Here is a 17325-nt window from a genome sequence, read left to right on the forward strand (position 1 = left end):
TGTCCCCAGTGGTAGCAGATGAAGCGTACCCACACTTCACACATTGCACATCCAGTCACACAAGCTGACTTGGTGGCAGCAGGTCAGCGTTCAGCACAACGGGAAACCCCGCAGTGGGAGCTCTGTTCTTATTGCGACAATTCTCAGGAGCTGGAATTACCTGCTGCGGCTGGACATCCCTCTGTCTGCTGAACTGTGGTCTTCCAGTTACAAGAGTTTCCAACTCAGAAAGGTCGCCTGGCTGCAGCACATTTTGATGTTCTGGAGGTTTCTTTAGGATGGCAAGATGTTGCAAGAAAGTTGCATGTAGGCAGATTATGTAAAAAAGAAAGGTGCATTGTTACCTTGCTTATAATAACATAAAGCAAAAACTTTCCAAGGAAGTGATGGTAGTTTTTATTTACTATAATCATATCATGATTTAATGTACTTATTTCATAACAACTTTCAAAAACCATTTTCCCTCAACTCATCCAATGAATGGGGTCAGTGTTGTGGCATAGCCCGTGAAGGCTCTGCCCCCAACAAAGGCAACTCAAATGGGTGCCTGTTCAAGACCTGGCTGCTCCACTTTCTTTCTTTCTTTTAAAGATTTATTTTATTTTTATTGCAAAGTCAGATATATAGAAAGGAGGAGAGACAGAGAGGAAGATCTTCCATCCCATGATTCACTCCCCAAGTGACCACAACGGCCGTTGCTGCGCCAATGTGAAGCCAGGAACCAGAAACTTCTTCCAGGTATAGTAGGAATCACTCCTAACTACAGATAAAACAATACACAGCAAGATCCTACTTGCAAAATGCTCACTCTTACTTAAAAACAGAAATCCTTTTAGGAATCATGAAACACTTCAGCTACATGACACCTTCATCACTATACAGAAATCTTTATACATGAGTAGCAAAAGTACCCTGGAAACAGGTTTATTTTTTCTGATACCAAATTCTATCCCTAAAGGCTTTGCTTTCTAGTCAATTGGAGTTTTAAAATCCCCCTAAAATCCAGCCTTCTTTTATGAAGAAGCCTTACTCCAGACCTTCTTTACACAACTCCATCAAACCAACCCAAAACAAACCATGACCACCACAAACAGTCTAGGAAAGAAACCCATACGAGGACCAGAGCTGTGGCATGGTGGTTAAGGTCTCACCTGCAGGACTCACATCCCATACGGGCAACTGTTCAAGTGCCGGCTGTTCCACTTCCCTGCTAATGTGTCTGAGAAAGCCGTGGAAGATTGCCCCAATCCTTCAGGCCCTGTTGCCTGTGTTGGTGGCCTGGAAGAAGTTCTGGGTCCTGGCTTTGGCCTGGCCCAGCCCTGACCATTGTGGCCGTTTAGAGAACAAACAGAATATAAAAGATTTCCCTCCGTCTTTCCTCTCTCTATCTCTACCTTTCAAATAAATAAATTCTTTAAAAACAAAAGGAAATCCATACACCCCCCCCAAAAAAAACACAACAAAACAAAAAACTAGTGGATCTATCCCTTGAAGTTTTAAAATATTTAAGAGAAACTTAAAAAAAGCTAGTGCAAAACTGAATCAACTCATCTTTATTTCAGTGCAAAACATTTAAGTCTATGTAACACTTATTTCATAACACTTATTTTCCAAGAACTTTTTGGTAGCTTCTTCTTGTAGGCATGGATTTCAAGTATTTTTGAAGCAAAATAAATTTATCTCTCTTTTCATTTTGCACCAACTTTTTGAGAGTAATTCTTTCTTAGCAGTTTCTGCTTGTTGCTTCACAACCCGCACACACACTTCTGACCTTGACCAGTAGGTTTGCAGGACATGTGTATCTCAATGCACGTGTCTGCACCAAGCGGTGCTTTACCTGGTCCTCACTGCACCTCTGCTGCAGCACCGCCTGCACCTTCTCCAGATCGCGCCTGACAGTTGAGAGTTTCAGAGAAAGTGCTTCAGCTTCGTACTGGATGGCTCCACTCTCGCCCAGGCCCTGCTCTTTGCAGGTCTCCAACAAAGAGGCAACTTTGTGCTCAATGTCTATGAGCATAGCCTGGGAAATAAAACCACTGCGTTACTGCCCAGCAAACTAAATTACTCACGTATGAAGAGCACTGGTCTCAAACAGGCATTGGTCCCTCCGCCTAAATGTTTGAAGGTCCTTGAAAAACATTTGTGGGAAATGGGATGAAAAGATATTTCTAGCACACGCAAAAAGTTGAAATCCAGGCATTGGTCCTTCATAGCAAAGATTCTCAATGAGCTTTAGGAAAACCTTTGAGATGCACAGATGTGAAAATTTCTTCGTGGGTCAGGTGTTTGTGTTTGGCCTAGGGGTTACAGTGTTGACTAGTGTATCTACATCCTAGATTCCAGTCTTAGTTTTGCTCTCAGTTCCAGTTTCCTGTTTGTGTACTCTGGGAGGCAGCAGTGACACCTTCAGTCCTTGGGTCCCTGCCACCCACGTGGCAGACCTGAATTGAGTTCCTGACTCCTGGCAAGGAGTTTTTGGTACAGCTGTGTTACAGCTAGGTTTCAGCCCTGGCTATTGCAGACATACCAATACTGAATCAGTACATGGCAGCTGTGACTCTCTACCTTTCCAATTAAAAAAAAAAATTATAGCAAATAACTTCTTTGGCACCAAAACAAGATTATCTTCCAATTCTATTTTCCATGAACTTAGTTCCAAACATACAGGGTAGAAGAAAGCTTGGAAAAATAAAAACCTCTTTATGAACTCCTGTGCTTTTCAGTGGAGGAGCAATGAGAACAGATGTCACCCTCTAATCTGAGTGATGCTGTCATCGCTTTTAGATCACAGCAGAAAAACAAAGACGCTGGCTAGATGACACAGGTTTGGGGTTTATCTCAGCCACTTAGTAACACAGCTGTACCAAGACAGCTCCTCTAGGTAAGGGAGTGTGAATAATCTGTAAAATGGGGATACTAACAGATGTTCCATCCCAGTGCCATGTGAAGAGTTAATGAGTTAAATCCATGCACTGTGCCCTGTGCATGACACAAATTCTGAGCTGAAAAAATCATTAACTGTTCTTACCCTCCCATAACCTCACCCCAAGCCGCCTGCTCATTGCTGTTAACAATCATGTGTTGAAGAGGAATGAAAAAAATAATTTTACACAAACTGAAAAATTTGCCCTTTGCTCTTTTTCTGTTTCCTTAGCCAAATATGGCTCCAAACCCCAAAAAGGATACCACCAGAGAAATAATTTGGAACTTAGCTCACTTAGTCACTGAGGCAACTGGTCAGTTTACACCCAGACCTGAAGGTGAATCAGTCGGAGGCATTAAGCTCTCTGTGACTCCTCTGCAGGTGAAGGCTGCCCCTCTTATGGCTCATGACCTGGGCTGGGCAGGCAGCTCAGCAGCTGCCCTGATGGCCAACTGGAAAACCCTGGGCATTTGTACAATAACTCAGGGTTGAAGAAACTCAATTCGTCAATAAAAAACTGAAGGAAAAATTCCATCTTTAAAATATAAATGTTCATACATTTTACATCTTCTACATTTAAACAAACTATGTAGAGCCTTTACAGAATCTTCTAAGCCTTAACAATTTTTACTCAAAGATTGTTGAATGACTGCAACCATGTACTGTAGTTTCATGTTTGTTTTTCTCTGCTTACCCGATTATATATTTTTTTCAAGTGCCTGTATACACGGTGTGATTCTCATTGGACTAGCTGCACGGGGATATCCCACAGTTCACCTGACAGCGTCCACGTGGTTCCTCCTTCAAAGTCTTCACAGCCCTTTGCTTTCGTCATCAACACTACCATCTTTTTCTCATGCTAGATTATTTCTAGAGGGTAAATTTGGAACTAATTTCCAAAACAAATAAACAAGATACAAGAACAAATAAAGAAGATGGCCGCTTTAAATGCCGAGGGGCAATGTCCTAAAACACTGAACCAATCAGAACCAGCAGCCATTACAGGCGCTTTCTTTCCAGAATTTGATGGGATGATGGCATTTTTGCTCAGGTAACATAGAAACAAAATAGCAGTATTAATCCACATATCTCCACATGTGGATTAATGTCACCAATACTAGATTACCACATAGAATTTTCCTTGAGTGGTCTGTTTGATTCTGTCCTTTGGTCAATGGGAACTGAGCATTTTCACAGACTACTTGAGATCTTTCTTTCTTGCGTCTTCATTAGAGTGTAGGTGTGATATGGTCCCAAGACCATTCATATATTGCCCTTTGCAGTTATGTCTTCACAGCAGGCCAAAACCACTCATTCAAAGCCTACTGTTTTCAGATTTTTCAGTCAGGGAGACAATGCCTACTTTGCATGTCTCCCCCCGCCCCCCCATCCAAACAGCACCTGCTGTCTTCTAGAAAAGGTAAGCTTGGTACTCAGGAGCCCCTGGTGCTGCCCTCTGGGGGGCTCAGCCCCTCTGGTTGCTGGGCTGCCACCAGAAAACACAAACTACCTGCCCTCTTCAGCCCTGGGCACCTCCATCTGCTGCCTCAATCCTCAGCCTCTGGGGGGCCCAATAACCACCCTGTGTCTGGCAATCGCGACCCTGCTCCATCCTTGTGGCCCAAATAAAGCTGGCTGAGTGGGACTGCCACCTGCTGGCCAGGCATTTTCTTGCAACTAGCTTACAAAACCTTGGACTCCACAGACCAGCTTAGGCAAGAATGGGATTGTAGTGGTGATTAAGGAATTGGCACGGAGTCTATGCACTCTGTAGAAACCCAGAGGGCAAACAGAACCGGCCTTGGCTACTTCCCACTGTCAGCAAGGCCTCGAATTCAGGTGAGCCCGGAGCTGCCAGGTACAGCAAGATTACCACGCTCACTCTAGTCCCCAGGCTCATCCATTGGGGAGCCACGAGGGCCAAGTTGCCCCTCTGTCAGCCTGCCCCACTACACAGTAGCTGTCCTAGATGTTGAGACTCTAGTCTGAGCAGAAGGCGTGATGGGTGGTTTCAGCCACAGAACAAGCCAGTGCAGGCAGAGCAGGGAGGGTGGCTCGGAGCCTACGGAACAGCCCTGCGGGCGCTGGCCAAGCCAAGGCGGTTTCCTAAGGCTTCCAAGGTTTTGGCTGCCGGGAGTCGACATCCTGGCACCTTCCCAGAGGGACCTGGTGATCCCAACCTTTCAGCTCAGCCAGTGAGTTTTTCTCCAAGGGGGAGAGGACAGAAGCTGAAGCTCCACCCCTCAGGCTGCAAAGCCTTCTGGCCTTCCTACCACCTTTCAAATCAGTACAGCTTCATTTCAGATGAATGAAGGCTCCTGGTGCTCACAATGATGAATACCGACCACACTCAGCATTGCCTGAACACTTTTTACATACTTCCTGTCCCAGACACTGCTCCATGTCTCTTACTGCATTGAGTCCGGACAGAAATCTCACGGGAAACCATGTCATACTAAATGAGAGAGTTTCAAAAAGTTCGTGGAAAACTGAAAGGAAAAGCTCCATCTCTTAAACTAAAAAGTTGTGTTTTTTAAATTCATGTCTAGTTTCATTATAATTCCCCCACTCCATGAAGTTACTGAAGATCCTTTGCTATGTGCACGGCTTTAACATTTCGCAAGTCTGCAGTCAAGGAATAGAGATTCCGAGCACTGAATCTACATAACAGTTGTCCCCAAAGACACCGTGTACACAAAACCCTTCAGAGAATTACCCGGAGAACGATAAACTAGGGCCAAGCAATATGGAAGGGTCCCACGGAGAGGAACCTGCTGTGACTTTAAGAGAAAAATCTCCCTGTCTGGGCAGGTGATTGGTCAAGAGGCAAACCAGGAACTCTGGCATCAGTCTCACCTGGCAGCTGACCAGCTGCTGCTCCACCACCTGCTGCATGTCGGCGTTTAATGTTTCCGGCTCGAATGCCACGCTGGCTTGTTGCAGCCACAGCTCCAGCTCGGCTACCTGGCTCTTGCAGGCATGGAGGAGTTGAGCAGGCTCAGGCCCACCTTTTTCCACCGTGGCCCCAGTGGCTCCTGGCTCGTCAGGGAAGTCCAAAGCTTCGATGGGAGGTGTGGCACCCTACGATAAACCCAAAGATAATCCCGTGGTGAAAAGCCAGGAGTCCAAAGTTTTCTGACATGCGCCTGCAAAGACCCGTGAGCCTCCAATAGCTCCCCAACGTAAAAGAAACACAATAAAGGTAGGAGAAGGAAGAAAGAAAGGGAAAAAAAAGAAGGGGAAAAAGGCACCTCCACACGCATAGCAACAGTCACGTGACCTGGCGTTACAGGTTTCCAAGCAGCCGTTCTGCATGTACACAGCTACCGTCCTTCCGGGCACACAGGAAGCTGGCAGGTTTGCTGGTCATTAAGGATGAGCCCCAGGAGACAGGTGAGTGAGTGCGTGCGAAGGTGTGAGTGCGTGTGTGGGTGTGCACGTCCCAGCCGTCTTGGGCAACCAGCCAGAGTTTCAAAATGCATGTCACACTATTAAGCAATGCTTACACTGACAGTGTGCACTCTATTGAATCAGGGAAAAAAAACAAACAACAAAAAACGAAAAAAAAAAATAATAAAACCTTATACACCAGCAAGGGTACAGTGAAATATGAGGAAGGTGGTGTGGGGTGACCTTTGGAAAGTTCACGGAAAACGCAACTTGAGACAAAAAGTAGGCTTGGATTTTTAAGATATCTGGCACCAAAATAAACTTATCTTTCAATGCCATTGTTTAAGCACTCTCACATACCGCTTAAACTTTTAACTTCACATCTACTCAAATAGGTTATAAAGTAGTTTGGCTTTTTTAAACTAATACAAACAGTATTACTGATAGAAACTTCCTATTCTTCATAAAGAATTCCTATTGAGACTTGCATGTCCTGAACAGTCAGATACTCCTGAGTTAAAGGGCTAGATGCTTAAAAGACAATGTGTGCCCCAATTATATCAAAATAACTGAGGTGTTTATTGACCCAGGAGGATGTTTCTAAGAAATCAAAGAATTCCAGTTTGTTACATAATAGGTATTGTCCATTTGAAGATGGACGATTATTTCATACGGAGATCACCTGCCTTTCATTCTGGATTGCTCAAAGAATAGACTGGCCCTTCTAGAGAAACTCTTTGGGGAATAAGGTGTGTGTGTGTGTGTTTGCTTGTTTCAAGGCGGAGAAATACAGTCTTCCATCTGCTGGTTCACTCCCCAGATGGCTGCAGCTGCCAGGGCTGGACAAGGATGAAGTCAAGAACCTGGAACTCCTTCTGGGCCGCCCACGCGGCTGCTAGGGACTGACCTGCTTGAGCCACTACCGGCTGCCTCCCCTCCCAGGAATACCTTAACAAGCAGCTGGCCCCAAAGCAGGGAAGGTGGGACTCAAAACCAGGAACTCTCTGAGATGTGGCTGGCCCTGAAGCGGTTTAGTCTGCGGAGCCACAATACTCTGTCACAGCTTTTTTATTTGTTTAAAAGGAGAGAGAGATGAGCTCTCCGTGCTGGTTCACCCAGATGCTCTCAATGGCTTGGGCCAGACCAGGAGCGGGAATTAGAAACCCAATCCCGTTCTCACATATGGGTGAAAGGCACCCACGGACTTGAGCGATGCCTTGCTGCCTCCTGGCTCTGCATTAGCAGGAAGCATGAAATGGGAGCCAGAGCTGGCTATCATCAAGTCCAGCTACTTCCTGTGGAGCATGAACCAGGCTCACTCATCCACTAGCTGGAACATTCAGACCTTAATTTTTCACGATCGATTGATTTTTGAAAAAAGCAACAGCTGTGGGATTGTACTGCCAGACACCAACTTCTAGCTATCTGATGAAATGCTTCCTACTTTTCAAATATTGTTACACCTTGAAGGCAAGATTTCTGTTACCTCCATTTTTGCCAACCAAGTAAAAACCTATTAGCACCAATTCATTAACCCATTGGCTAATCTGTACTACGAGTTATCATTTACCTTCTTTACTTGTAAAAAAAAAAACCCCACAAAACAGTTGATTTGAGCACCTATTAAATGCCACATTGCTTTAAAAAATTACTGCAGCATTGAGCTTCCTGGTCTTCTCACTTCAATGAGGAAATAAGCAAGCAGGACCACTAATCAGGATTCTCACTGCTAGTGATTTAAAACTGGAGAGAATACAAGGAGGAACAAGTAAAAAAAATAATTGTAACCGTAGAACTTGAATAGCTGGTTACAAGCACCCACCCACTGTCAGCTCAGCCACCTCTGTTTACAATGAAACCCGACCTCCGAGGACACAGAATCAGCTCTTACACCTGCCAGGCCAGGCCATGCCATGCCATCACAGCGCCTCCCAGAAGCCCAAGCCCAAGGTAACACAGCTCTGTGAATGCTCACAAATGAGTCCCCGTGTCTGCTGTACAACAACACTGTTATGGAATCCCTTCTCCACACAATGATGTGACTAATGATGCACACCAGTGGGGCTGCAGCGTGTGATACGAACCAAGACTTAGAAACGTCATTCTACAGTCAAGCCAGGCACTAAGCAAAGTGTGATCCACACACCACATCATCACGTCACACCACAGTCTGCTCTCACTCTGTGTGTACAGATGAGGGACCCAAGGCACAGGGAGCTAAGCCACACCACCTACGGTCACACAGTCACCAAACTTCCACAGGTCTCCATTCCTGTCACCATGTCCCCACACCTCTAGCATCCCAGGCAGGGAACCATAGTGTTCAATGTCTACTTCTACACAACCCTGGCTAGCAGTGGGAATGTCAGTTAATTCTTTGATGGTAGCCAACTTTCCTGTCAAAATATCTACCTTTTACATTAATCCTTTAACATTTTACATCTTCTCCACCTCCTTTTTCTGAAAGACAAACTGTAAGGTTATTTTAGTTGGGACAGACACTGTGGCATATTGGATTAAGTCATTCCTTAGGATTTCCGACAGATCCCACACTGAAGAGTGTGGGATTGAGTCCTGCTTCTGCTTCTGTTCCAACTTCCTGCTAATGTGCCTAGGAGGCACCAGAAGATGGCCCAAGGATATGGGTACCTCGCATCCATGTGGGAGACCCAGAAGAAGCTCCTGACTCTGGGCTTTGGGCATTTGGAAGTGAACCAGCCTATGGAGAATTGATCTCTTTCTGCCTTTCAAATAAATAAATACTTCTAATTATTTTAGTTGTGTATATCTAAGGGGTACAATAATGATTCAGCACAATCCCTGTGATTGATCTGATCAGGTTAGTTAGTGGTTCCATCTCCTTTAGCATTTTATAAAACTTCTGACCCACATTTATTCATTGCACATATTTATGGCTTATCTTTGTTTTAAAAGTATGTATTGAGTTCTATTTACAAGCAGAGAGACAGATAACGGATGAATGCAAGCTTCCCAACAGCCCCACACCATGCTTGTTCTCCATGGAAGTTACGTGGGGATGTATCTTTCAGTTACGCAGTGTCACAACACCTTTGTAGGAAGAAGTTTAAGTTTGCAGGGGAACATTTGGGTGCAGACACAAAGTACTGCTGGCCAGTTCTGGTTGGAGCACTGGGCTTTTACTGACAGGAACTTACCTCTTCTGTTAGGCTGGTGCCTAGGGAAAATTCTGTGCCTTGCTCAGTGTTTGGTGAGGCTGGTGCAAGACTCTGTACCATCGAACTATCACAGGTGCTTATTTTTCCATCAGCTTCCTATAAAGAAAACAATCAGAAGTACTGCAACGTGCTGCCCTGCGGCTGCCCAAGCACCTCCTCCTGCACCTGCCCACCCATTGGCCAGTTGGCAAAACCTCCAGGAAGGTCAAGTGTGTTCATTCAGTTTTGAAAGGTTGTTAGTTACTACTTTTAAAAGGCAAGGAGAGAAAGAGAGAGAGAAAATGCTTCCATTTCCTGTCCCATTCCCCCAATGGCCAGAGGGGCTGGGGCAAGCTGAAGCCAGAAACACCCCGCAGGTGTCCCACACGGATCACAGCGGCCTTAGTGATTGGGCCACTTTCGGCTGTCTTCACAGGCACATTATTAAGAACTGCATGCTGAGTAGCGGGAACCTGAACAGGTGCTCATAGGGGATGCTAGAATCATAGGTGCTGGCTTAATCACAGAGCCCACTCCAAGTCTGTTTAGGAAAAGTTAGCTCATAAGTAAATCTCTTTAAAACAACTGAAGAGGAGCCGGCACTGTGGCATAGTGCTTAAAGCTACAGCCTGCAGTGCCAGCATCTCATTTGGATGCCAGTTTGAGACCCAACTGTTCCACTTCTGATCTGGGTCCATGCCAATATGTCTGGGACAGCAGTGGAAAGTGACCCAAGTGCCTGGGCTCCTGTACCCAAGTAGGAGACCAGCAAGAAACTTCAGGCTTCTGGCCCAGTCACTGTGGCCATTTGGGGAGTGAATCAGCAAACCAGCAAATGGAAGATCTCTCTCTCTCTCTCCTACTCTCTCTGTGTTCCTCTGACTTGCAAATAAATAAACAAATCTTTAAAAAGAAAAAAGGAAAAGGTTAGCTCATGAGGAATAAAAAAAAAATCAACTTCCTTAGGTTTGCCTTTCTTAGAAATATTCAACTTCTCCCAAACTGTGTGCTTAATGTGGAATAGATTTAAGAGTCCCGATTAGAGATTTGGTTTGGAGATCACTGGTAGAAGTGACCACCAAGGCTTTAGGAGGCGGGAACATCACTGGGAGAGAAGAGAAAGAAAAAGGGAAAGGACAGGATGCCGGAGAACATCCACTGTCACGGAGACCCAAGTGCAACAGAGGGAGTGTGCTGGCAGGAAATGCCTGAAGGAGAGAGGAAAGGAACTCATCTCAAGGTGGGGAGGGAAGGGACAGGTGCAGGCAGGCAGGTGCTGGCAAGTGCTGGAGAGCGTGTGAGAGCTGGGGGAGAGTGAACTTCATATTGAAGGTGTGTGTGTGTGTGTGGGGGGGTCCTCTTGATGCAGACACCTGCCCTTATCAGGAACACAAGTTTGAATGTGAAAGGTTTGAACATGGCTGAATAATAATAAACAACAACAACAACAAAGGAAAGAGGAAAGAGGAGGAGCAAAATGAAGATGTCATCCCAAAGAGCTCCTTGCTCTCCCTCAGCCCACGCGTGATCGTCCTTGTGTCACCTGTATGAGTGTCGCCGAGGAGGAGGATGCCTGGTCTTCCTCCTCTTCACTGTCATGCTTCCAGACTGAAGACCAAGACGCGGAAGAGGGCTCTGTCTTCTTATCTCCATCCTGCCAAGGTGATCAGTTGGTTAGGAGAAGAAGTGATTCCCCACCATCATAACCAGCACCCTGTTCATCTGTCTCCTACACGAGGGCAGGCAGGGGATCCAAGCCATGATGTGGAACCTGCCTTCCACATATTGGAAACAGACGAGCCAGGCTGTAGTTAGCACCAGCTGCAATGCAGGGAATACGGAAGTGTTGGTCGGAGGATACAAACTTCTGACTAGAAGGGAAGACTAAGTTCCCAAGTCTGTGTGCCATGGTGACCACAGGTAATAACACTGCATCCTTGAAAGTTGGCTGTGAGTAGATCTCAAATGCTACCAAACCAAAATCAAGGCCAGGGTGTGAAGGAGTACTTAATTCAACCAGCTACAACTCAAACACCTAATTAAATCAGGATGTACAAGGTAAGTGCATATAATTTATGATAAACACTATGAATACATCTGTGCAGAAATGAATACATGTCTGAAATTTAAAAATCCCCTCTAAGTGGGCACTGCTGCCCACTGGTCTCTCCTCCACGCTCATACCAAGCCAGGAAGTGGCACAGGCACATCGTTATCCGTTCTTAGGATTAACAGCTCACAGTGGCCTTGCCCTGTTTTTTTTTTGTGTGGCCACTCCGCTCCACCATGGTCCACTCCGCTCCACCATGGTCTAGTGACCATGTGAGTCACAACAGAATTCTGTAACACCGTACAACAAAATGAGCGCAAACACGTGGCCTGCTGATGTGACTGAAGGCAGAGCATCACTCTGTCCTCTGCACTGGGACATCCACCTTGCCGGCACTTTATTTTAAACCACCTCAAAAAGTTCTGAAAACACTAAGAGGCTATATTGCCCATCCTTCTGCCCTAAGTCTTATCCTAACTTTCATTTTTATAGTAGGAAATGGGAATGGGCACCATCAGGATGGACACCCATCAACAGGTCATTCACTCTGTTATAAAGAATTGGTAAGAATGAATAGCAGTATTGCTAGCAGAGCTCATGTCACACACACAGTACCATGTGAGACTCAAGAGCTGATGCAAACACGGGAAAGGCAAAGTTCTAAATATCATGCCAGGAGTGCCAAGCAAAGAGCAGACGCTCAAAGACCTCAAAGGACTTGGAAGTCAGGATTCCGCAGAGAACTTCATCTTCCTGTTAGTGTCAACAAGTTTATAGGAATTACATCCACACTGACCCTGTGTGGGAGAGTACACTTAAACAGTGTTAACAGAAAAGGCCAGCTTCAGTCACACTTAAAAAAAAAAAAAAACAGCATTCCTTTTACAAATCCTAGGCTTCCACTTATTTCTAAGCTACATTTTCATTGACCTTCTTTTAGCGATTGTGCCCGAAGAAACTTTAACAAGAAAACCGTGTTCCTTACTTCACTCTTCACGGAGCCTTCTTCGGCCTCCTCCTTGACCACTGGCAGGAAGGACATGGAGCCTCGTCGGTTCAGCTGGAAGGCACAACACGAAGCACCTGCCATCAGCCTGCCGCTCAGCAGCCTCAGGGTTCTGGCCCTGTGGTGCTTACATAGAGCTAACTTCCTTTATTCCCTTTATCCAAGATGCCCCCCTCCTCTCTCTCTCTCACACACACACACACACACACACAGCCTCTGCATCCCACACTTTTTTTTCTCACTCAGCCAAATAACCCTGCCACCCCTTGAAGCCCTTCTAATCACACTGACCCTTGTGGCTGCTCATCGGACAATGGAAGACTCTGACTCATGGATCTGGATTCCCAGTGGGCTCCAAAAGGAATCACCAGCGGGCTGACTTTTCTGCAGAAAGCTACTTCAAAGGGGAACTCCCCTCTCACCTGCCCCTGGAATCTCATGAGCACACCCTTGAGGAACTCGGGCATAACATTTCTGGGTTGAGTCCAACTTGGACTCACCCTGAGAGTTTGCATTCACAGGTTAAAAAAAAAAAAAAAGCTCAAGTGGAATATTTCACTGGACAAAACTCCTTTCCAATGGGCCACTGACCTGATCACCCCAGGCTGAGAAACAAAAGCCACACGCACCTGCCAGTCAGGGGCATCCCTCTCGGCCATGCCACCCTCCTCAGACACCCCTGCTGGAAGCAACTCTCCTCCTACTTCTTCTTGCTCTTGCTTCAGGTGCTCTTGGAGGTTTAGGACGGCCGTCTTCAAGTCCACCAGCAGCTCTTCTTTCTTCTGGTTTAAACTCAGGATTTGCTTTTCCACCTGTTCGATTTCTCCCTGCACACAGAGAGCATGTGCATTATTTTGGAAAACCTGAGACCTTGGTATACTCAGAAGGGCCAGGGATGAGAAGTCTTCTAAGCTATTATTTTGGGCAGGGCATGGGAGTAGAGGTGAGAGGTGAGGTGAGAGGTCAGGAGCTGTCTTCTGATATGGTAGTTTTTCTTTCCCTCCTAGTTACATCTCCAGAGGTTCAGTGTGAGATTTAAGGGCATTTCATGGTGCAGGTTGAGCTGTCACCACAAGATAGACATTCCACATGAACAGCAGTTCAAGTCCTGGCTGTTAACTTCTGGTTCAGCTCTCTGCTAACGCATCTGGGAAAGCAGTGGAAGACAGACCAAGTCCTTGGGCCCTTGCACCCATGGGGGAAACCCAAGTAGAGTTCTTGGCTCCTGGCTTTGGCCTGTTCCAGTCTGGCCATTGAAGCCATTTGTGGAGTGAACCAGTGGACGAAAAATCTCTTGTCTCACTCTAACTTTCAAATAAATACAAACAAATCTTGAAAAAAATGGAGGTCATGGAGTGGGCTTTTAGCACAGTGATTAAGACGATGGCTAGAACTCCCACAACCCCAAATTAAGGAGCCTAGATTCGATTCCTGGCCTTGGCTCTTGATTCCAGCTTCCTGCCAGTGCGCAGACCATGGGAGGTGGCAGTGAGGGTTCAGATAACTGGGTTCTTGTCACCCACATGGGAGACTTGCACTGAGTTGCCAGCTCCTGCCTCACTGTGGTAGGCATTTGGAAGTGAATCCACGGATGGAAGCTTTCTCTTTCTCTGCCTCTCAAAATATTCAGTCATTAGAAAAAAAAAAAGCTTATAGAAAATAGAATTAAAAGTAAAGCTTATTTTGGTACAATTTCTTTTAAAGCCATGCAAGACTTTTTTCATAACAGGTTATTTTCTAAGATGCTTGAGGATCTCACATCTGCGTGGCTCTCAAATGTTGTACTTTGCATGAACTCTTCCGCCTACCCAGGTGTGAGCTGTAGGATGCCTTTGCTTCACCACAGGCCTTGTGAATCACAGTTGCTGGGGGTGGAGCTAAAGCATGGGAGCTTGTAGCAAGCTGCAGGGGTGACTGGTGAGCTGCCAGATGGGGAGTTATGGGTCCTAGACACACAGAAGCGGAACCCACGGGGACAAGCTTGAGAGTCAGCAAAGATGCCTAATGCATGCTTCCTGCTTTATTTCTGTATTGATTTATTGATTTGGAAGGCAGAGTAAGAGACAGAGAGGGAGAGACAGAGAAAATCTTCCATCTGCTGCTTCATTCTCCAAATGGTCACAACAGCAGGGCTGAGTCATGCCAGGCTTGAAGTCTGAAACTCCTTCTGAGTCTTCCCATGTAAGTGGAAGTACTTGGGCCACGTTCTGCTATTTTCCAATACACATTAGCTGAACCGGAAACAGAGCTACCAGGACTCAACCTGACACTCCTATTATCTTATTAACCCTTTGGAAGAATTGTGGATATTTTTGAAACCACACAGAAACCCACCCAGTGGAAATGACTTACAAGCTAGCCTTAAATGGGATCTAAAGCTGTGCCAATAAACTTCTCATATTCCTCCCTTAACATCTACTGGTTTATCTTGCATACTAAATGTGTCATCTAAACTTATGTGTGATCTTAGAAGGTCATGCTTGATCATTTAATCACATACTCTTGAGTGAAATTCTCAGGCTTTTGTTTTTTCTTTTTTTAAACTTTAAGTTCATCATCATAGTGAAGAATTAGTAACTGGTAATACAGTTACCTTGAGTGGTACCAGTTGTGCAAAGGTCAATGCAGTGTGTAAAAGGCAAACAATGTTTCAGTGTGACTATGAAAATGACCTTCACCTGATGGACAGTGCCCTGCAGAGGTCTGTAGAAGCCACAATGTGAACAGCTGCTCCGGGCCCTGTGAGGTCCCTGCTGTGCACAGGGCTGTGTGGACGGCTCTGCTTCCTCGCTCTACTCCAGTGGCTGCAGGACAACGTGTGTGCACTGGTTCTGTCTCATTACTGTGGAGGGTAGGTCTCTTACGCTTGTGGAAACTGTAACTCTACAGTAATGAGTCTTATTAAAAACAGAGGACAAGCCAGGGTCAATTCAGACACTGCTCGTATCCCAAAGCCACCAGAAGAATTCTCATTCCACTTGGCTCAAGGCACTGGGTGCCGGGTGCTGGGGCAGCTCTGTGAAAGCTCAGGTCTGTGCTGGCCTCTGCTAGCTCCCATCCGGGACCGGCTGCCTTCCTTTCCCAGCTCTTACTGCTCTGAGTTATTGGTGGATGCATGTCATGCTTCTGTCTGCAAACAGCTTCGCGACTCAGAATATCTGTATAATGGGTGGAGAGGGAGGCAGACACATGCCCATACTGCTTGGCCCCTGTCATACGAGCTGGGAGGACAGGATGTCCAAACAACCCATGTTACATCAGCCTCTGCTGTCAGGGCCAATTCGAACGAACCATGCCATGCTGAGCCAGGGCCACTGGAAAAACCCTCCATTGAGGAAGCAATGTGGCACTATCTCTCTGTGTGTAGGATTATAACACTGCCCAGGCTACAGTGTTATTGTTTGCCAATAGAGATACTATAGAACCAACTACTTAATGAAATGAGAACAGAAAGTAAAGAGACAGAGCACATAGCATCTATTGCATCAGAGAAATAGGAAATAACACCAAGGACTAAGTGATTGCTGAGTCCGCTGAGGGGTGAGTGAACGACACAAACGTACCTGAATTTGTGGCAGGTTGCCAGCCTGGTCGGGGGACAGGTGTTCAGGGGAGATGTCATCGGAGTAATTACTTAAGATCTCTTTGAAATTCTTTATTTCTTCATCATATTCATTAGTCTGGTTTATGACTTCCTACAAAACAATTCCCCCCACCAAGAAAATAATCTTTATCACAATCATCACAATCGCCACTGATTTCTCTATCATTAGCTTCCATCAAATACAGAAAATATCCACGCACAGATTTTTCAATGGGAAAAATGGAATATTTTTGTATTAGGAATATGCTTATATTTTAAGTGTATTCTAAATGGAGAGAACAGCATTTGCAGGGCTGGCAGCTGGCCTGCCTGCCCTCTTAGATGCCAGGGCAACCTTGACAACCTGGGCAGTGCTTGAAGTTCAAGTCTCATTAGATACACTTTTGTTCTTAGTATCTCCGGTCTAAAGGGTTTATCCTGGAAGCTTCCATACCACACAAAGCTGCCAAGCCTGATGACATTATAGATGTCATGTCAATTCCTCTTCCCCTGGAGGCTTTCTACACAGAGAGGTGACATTCCTGAATCAGGCATGTGACTCACTGATGATGGACTTCTTCCAGATCCAGGCACACCTTTCCCTGGCCACCCTTGGGATCACAGACACTCCCCACTTCCCCCCCACCCCGCTTTATTTTTAAGATCTTCCATCCGCTGATTCACTCCCCAAGTGGCCGCAACACCGGGAGCTTCCTAGGGTCTCCCACGCAGCTGCAGGGTCCCAAGGCTTTGGGACATCCTCAACTGCTTTCCCAGGCCACAAGCAGCGAGCTGGATGGGAAGCAGAGCTGCCGGGCTTAGAACTGGCTCCCATATAGGATCCCCTGCGTGTACAAGGCAAGGACTTTAGCTGCTAGGCTACCATGCCAGGCCCAGACACTCCCTTTCTACGTGAGAGGTTGCGGGTTGGGAGGGAAGTCCAAATTTCTAGCAGGAGGCAAAAGTTAATCAGAACAGGAACCAGAATTAAGCTAAGGATCAAGCAGGGTTCAAACTTACTTGTGGACAAAATTCCATGATCAAAGCAGGGTGAAAGGTAAATAAATGGACTTCAAAAGAATATCCTGATACCTTTTTTTGGTATGCTTCATCAAGAAGCAAAATGCTGTTGAAATATAAAGCTTCGGACCAACGCATGATCCTTCCTTGTGTTTTCCTTAATGTTTAACCCTAATC

General features: G+C 45.9%; 1 protein-coding gene across 1 annotated transcript in view; it reads right to left on the bottom strand.

Moving 5' to 3' along the window:
• Nucleotides 1-17325, bottom strand: part of SYNE2 (spectrin repeat containing nuclear envelope protein 2) — a 309068-nt gene that overhangs the window by 98699 nt on the left and 193044 nt on the right. The window contains exons 62-69 of the mRNA XM_040975466.1: nucleotides 16109-16240; nucleotides 13175-13372; nucleotides 12525-12599; nucleotides 11033-11143; nucleotides 9490-9606; nucleotides 5780-6004; nucleotides 1838-2020; nucleotides 161-271 (exon numbers count right to left, since the gene is read on the bottom strand). Coding sequence (XP_040831400.1) covers nucleotides 161-271; nucleotides 1838-2020; nucleotides 5780-6004; nucleotides 9490-9606; nucleotides 11033-11143; nucleotides 12525-12599; nucleotides 13175-13372; nucleotides 16109-16240 — 1152 coding nt within the window. The remainder of the gene's footprint in view (nucleotides 1-160; nucleotides 272-1837; nucleotides 2021-5779; nucleotides 6005-9489; nucleotides 9607-11032; nucleotides 11144-12524; nucleotides 12600-13174; nucleotides 13373-16108; nucleotides 16241-17325) is intronic.

The sequence above is a fragment of the Ochotona curzoniae genome, unplaced genomic scaffold, assembly GCF_017591425.1.
Source record: "Ochotona curzoniae isolate NIBS_2020 unplaced genomic scaffold, NIBS_Ocur_1.0 contig_2688, whole genome shotgun sequence".
Classification (NCBI taxonomy): Eukaryota; Metazoa; Chordata; class Mammalia; order Lagomorpha; family Ochotonidae; genus Ochotona; species Ochotona curzoniae.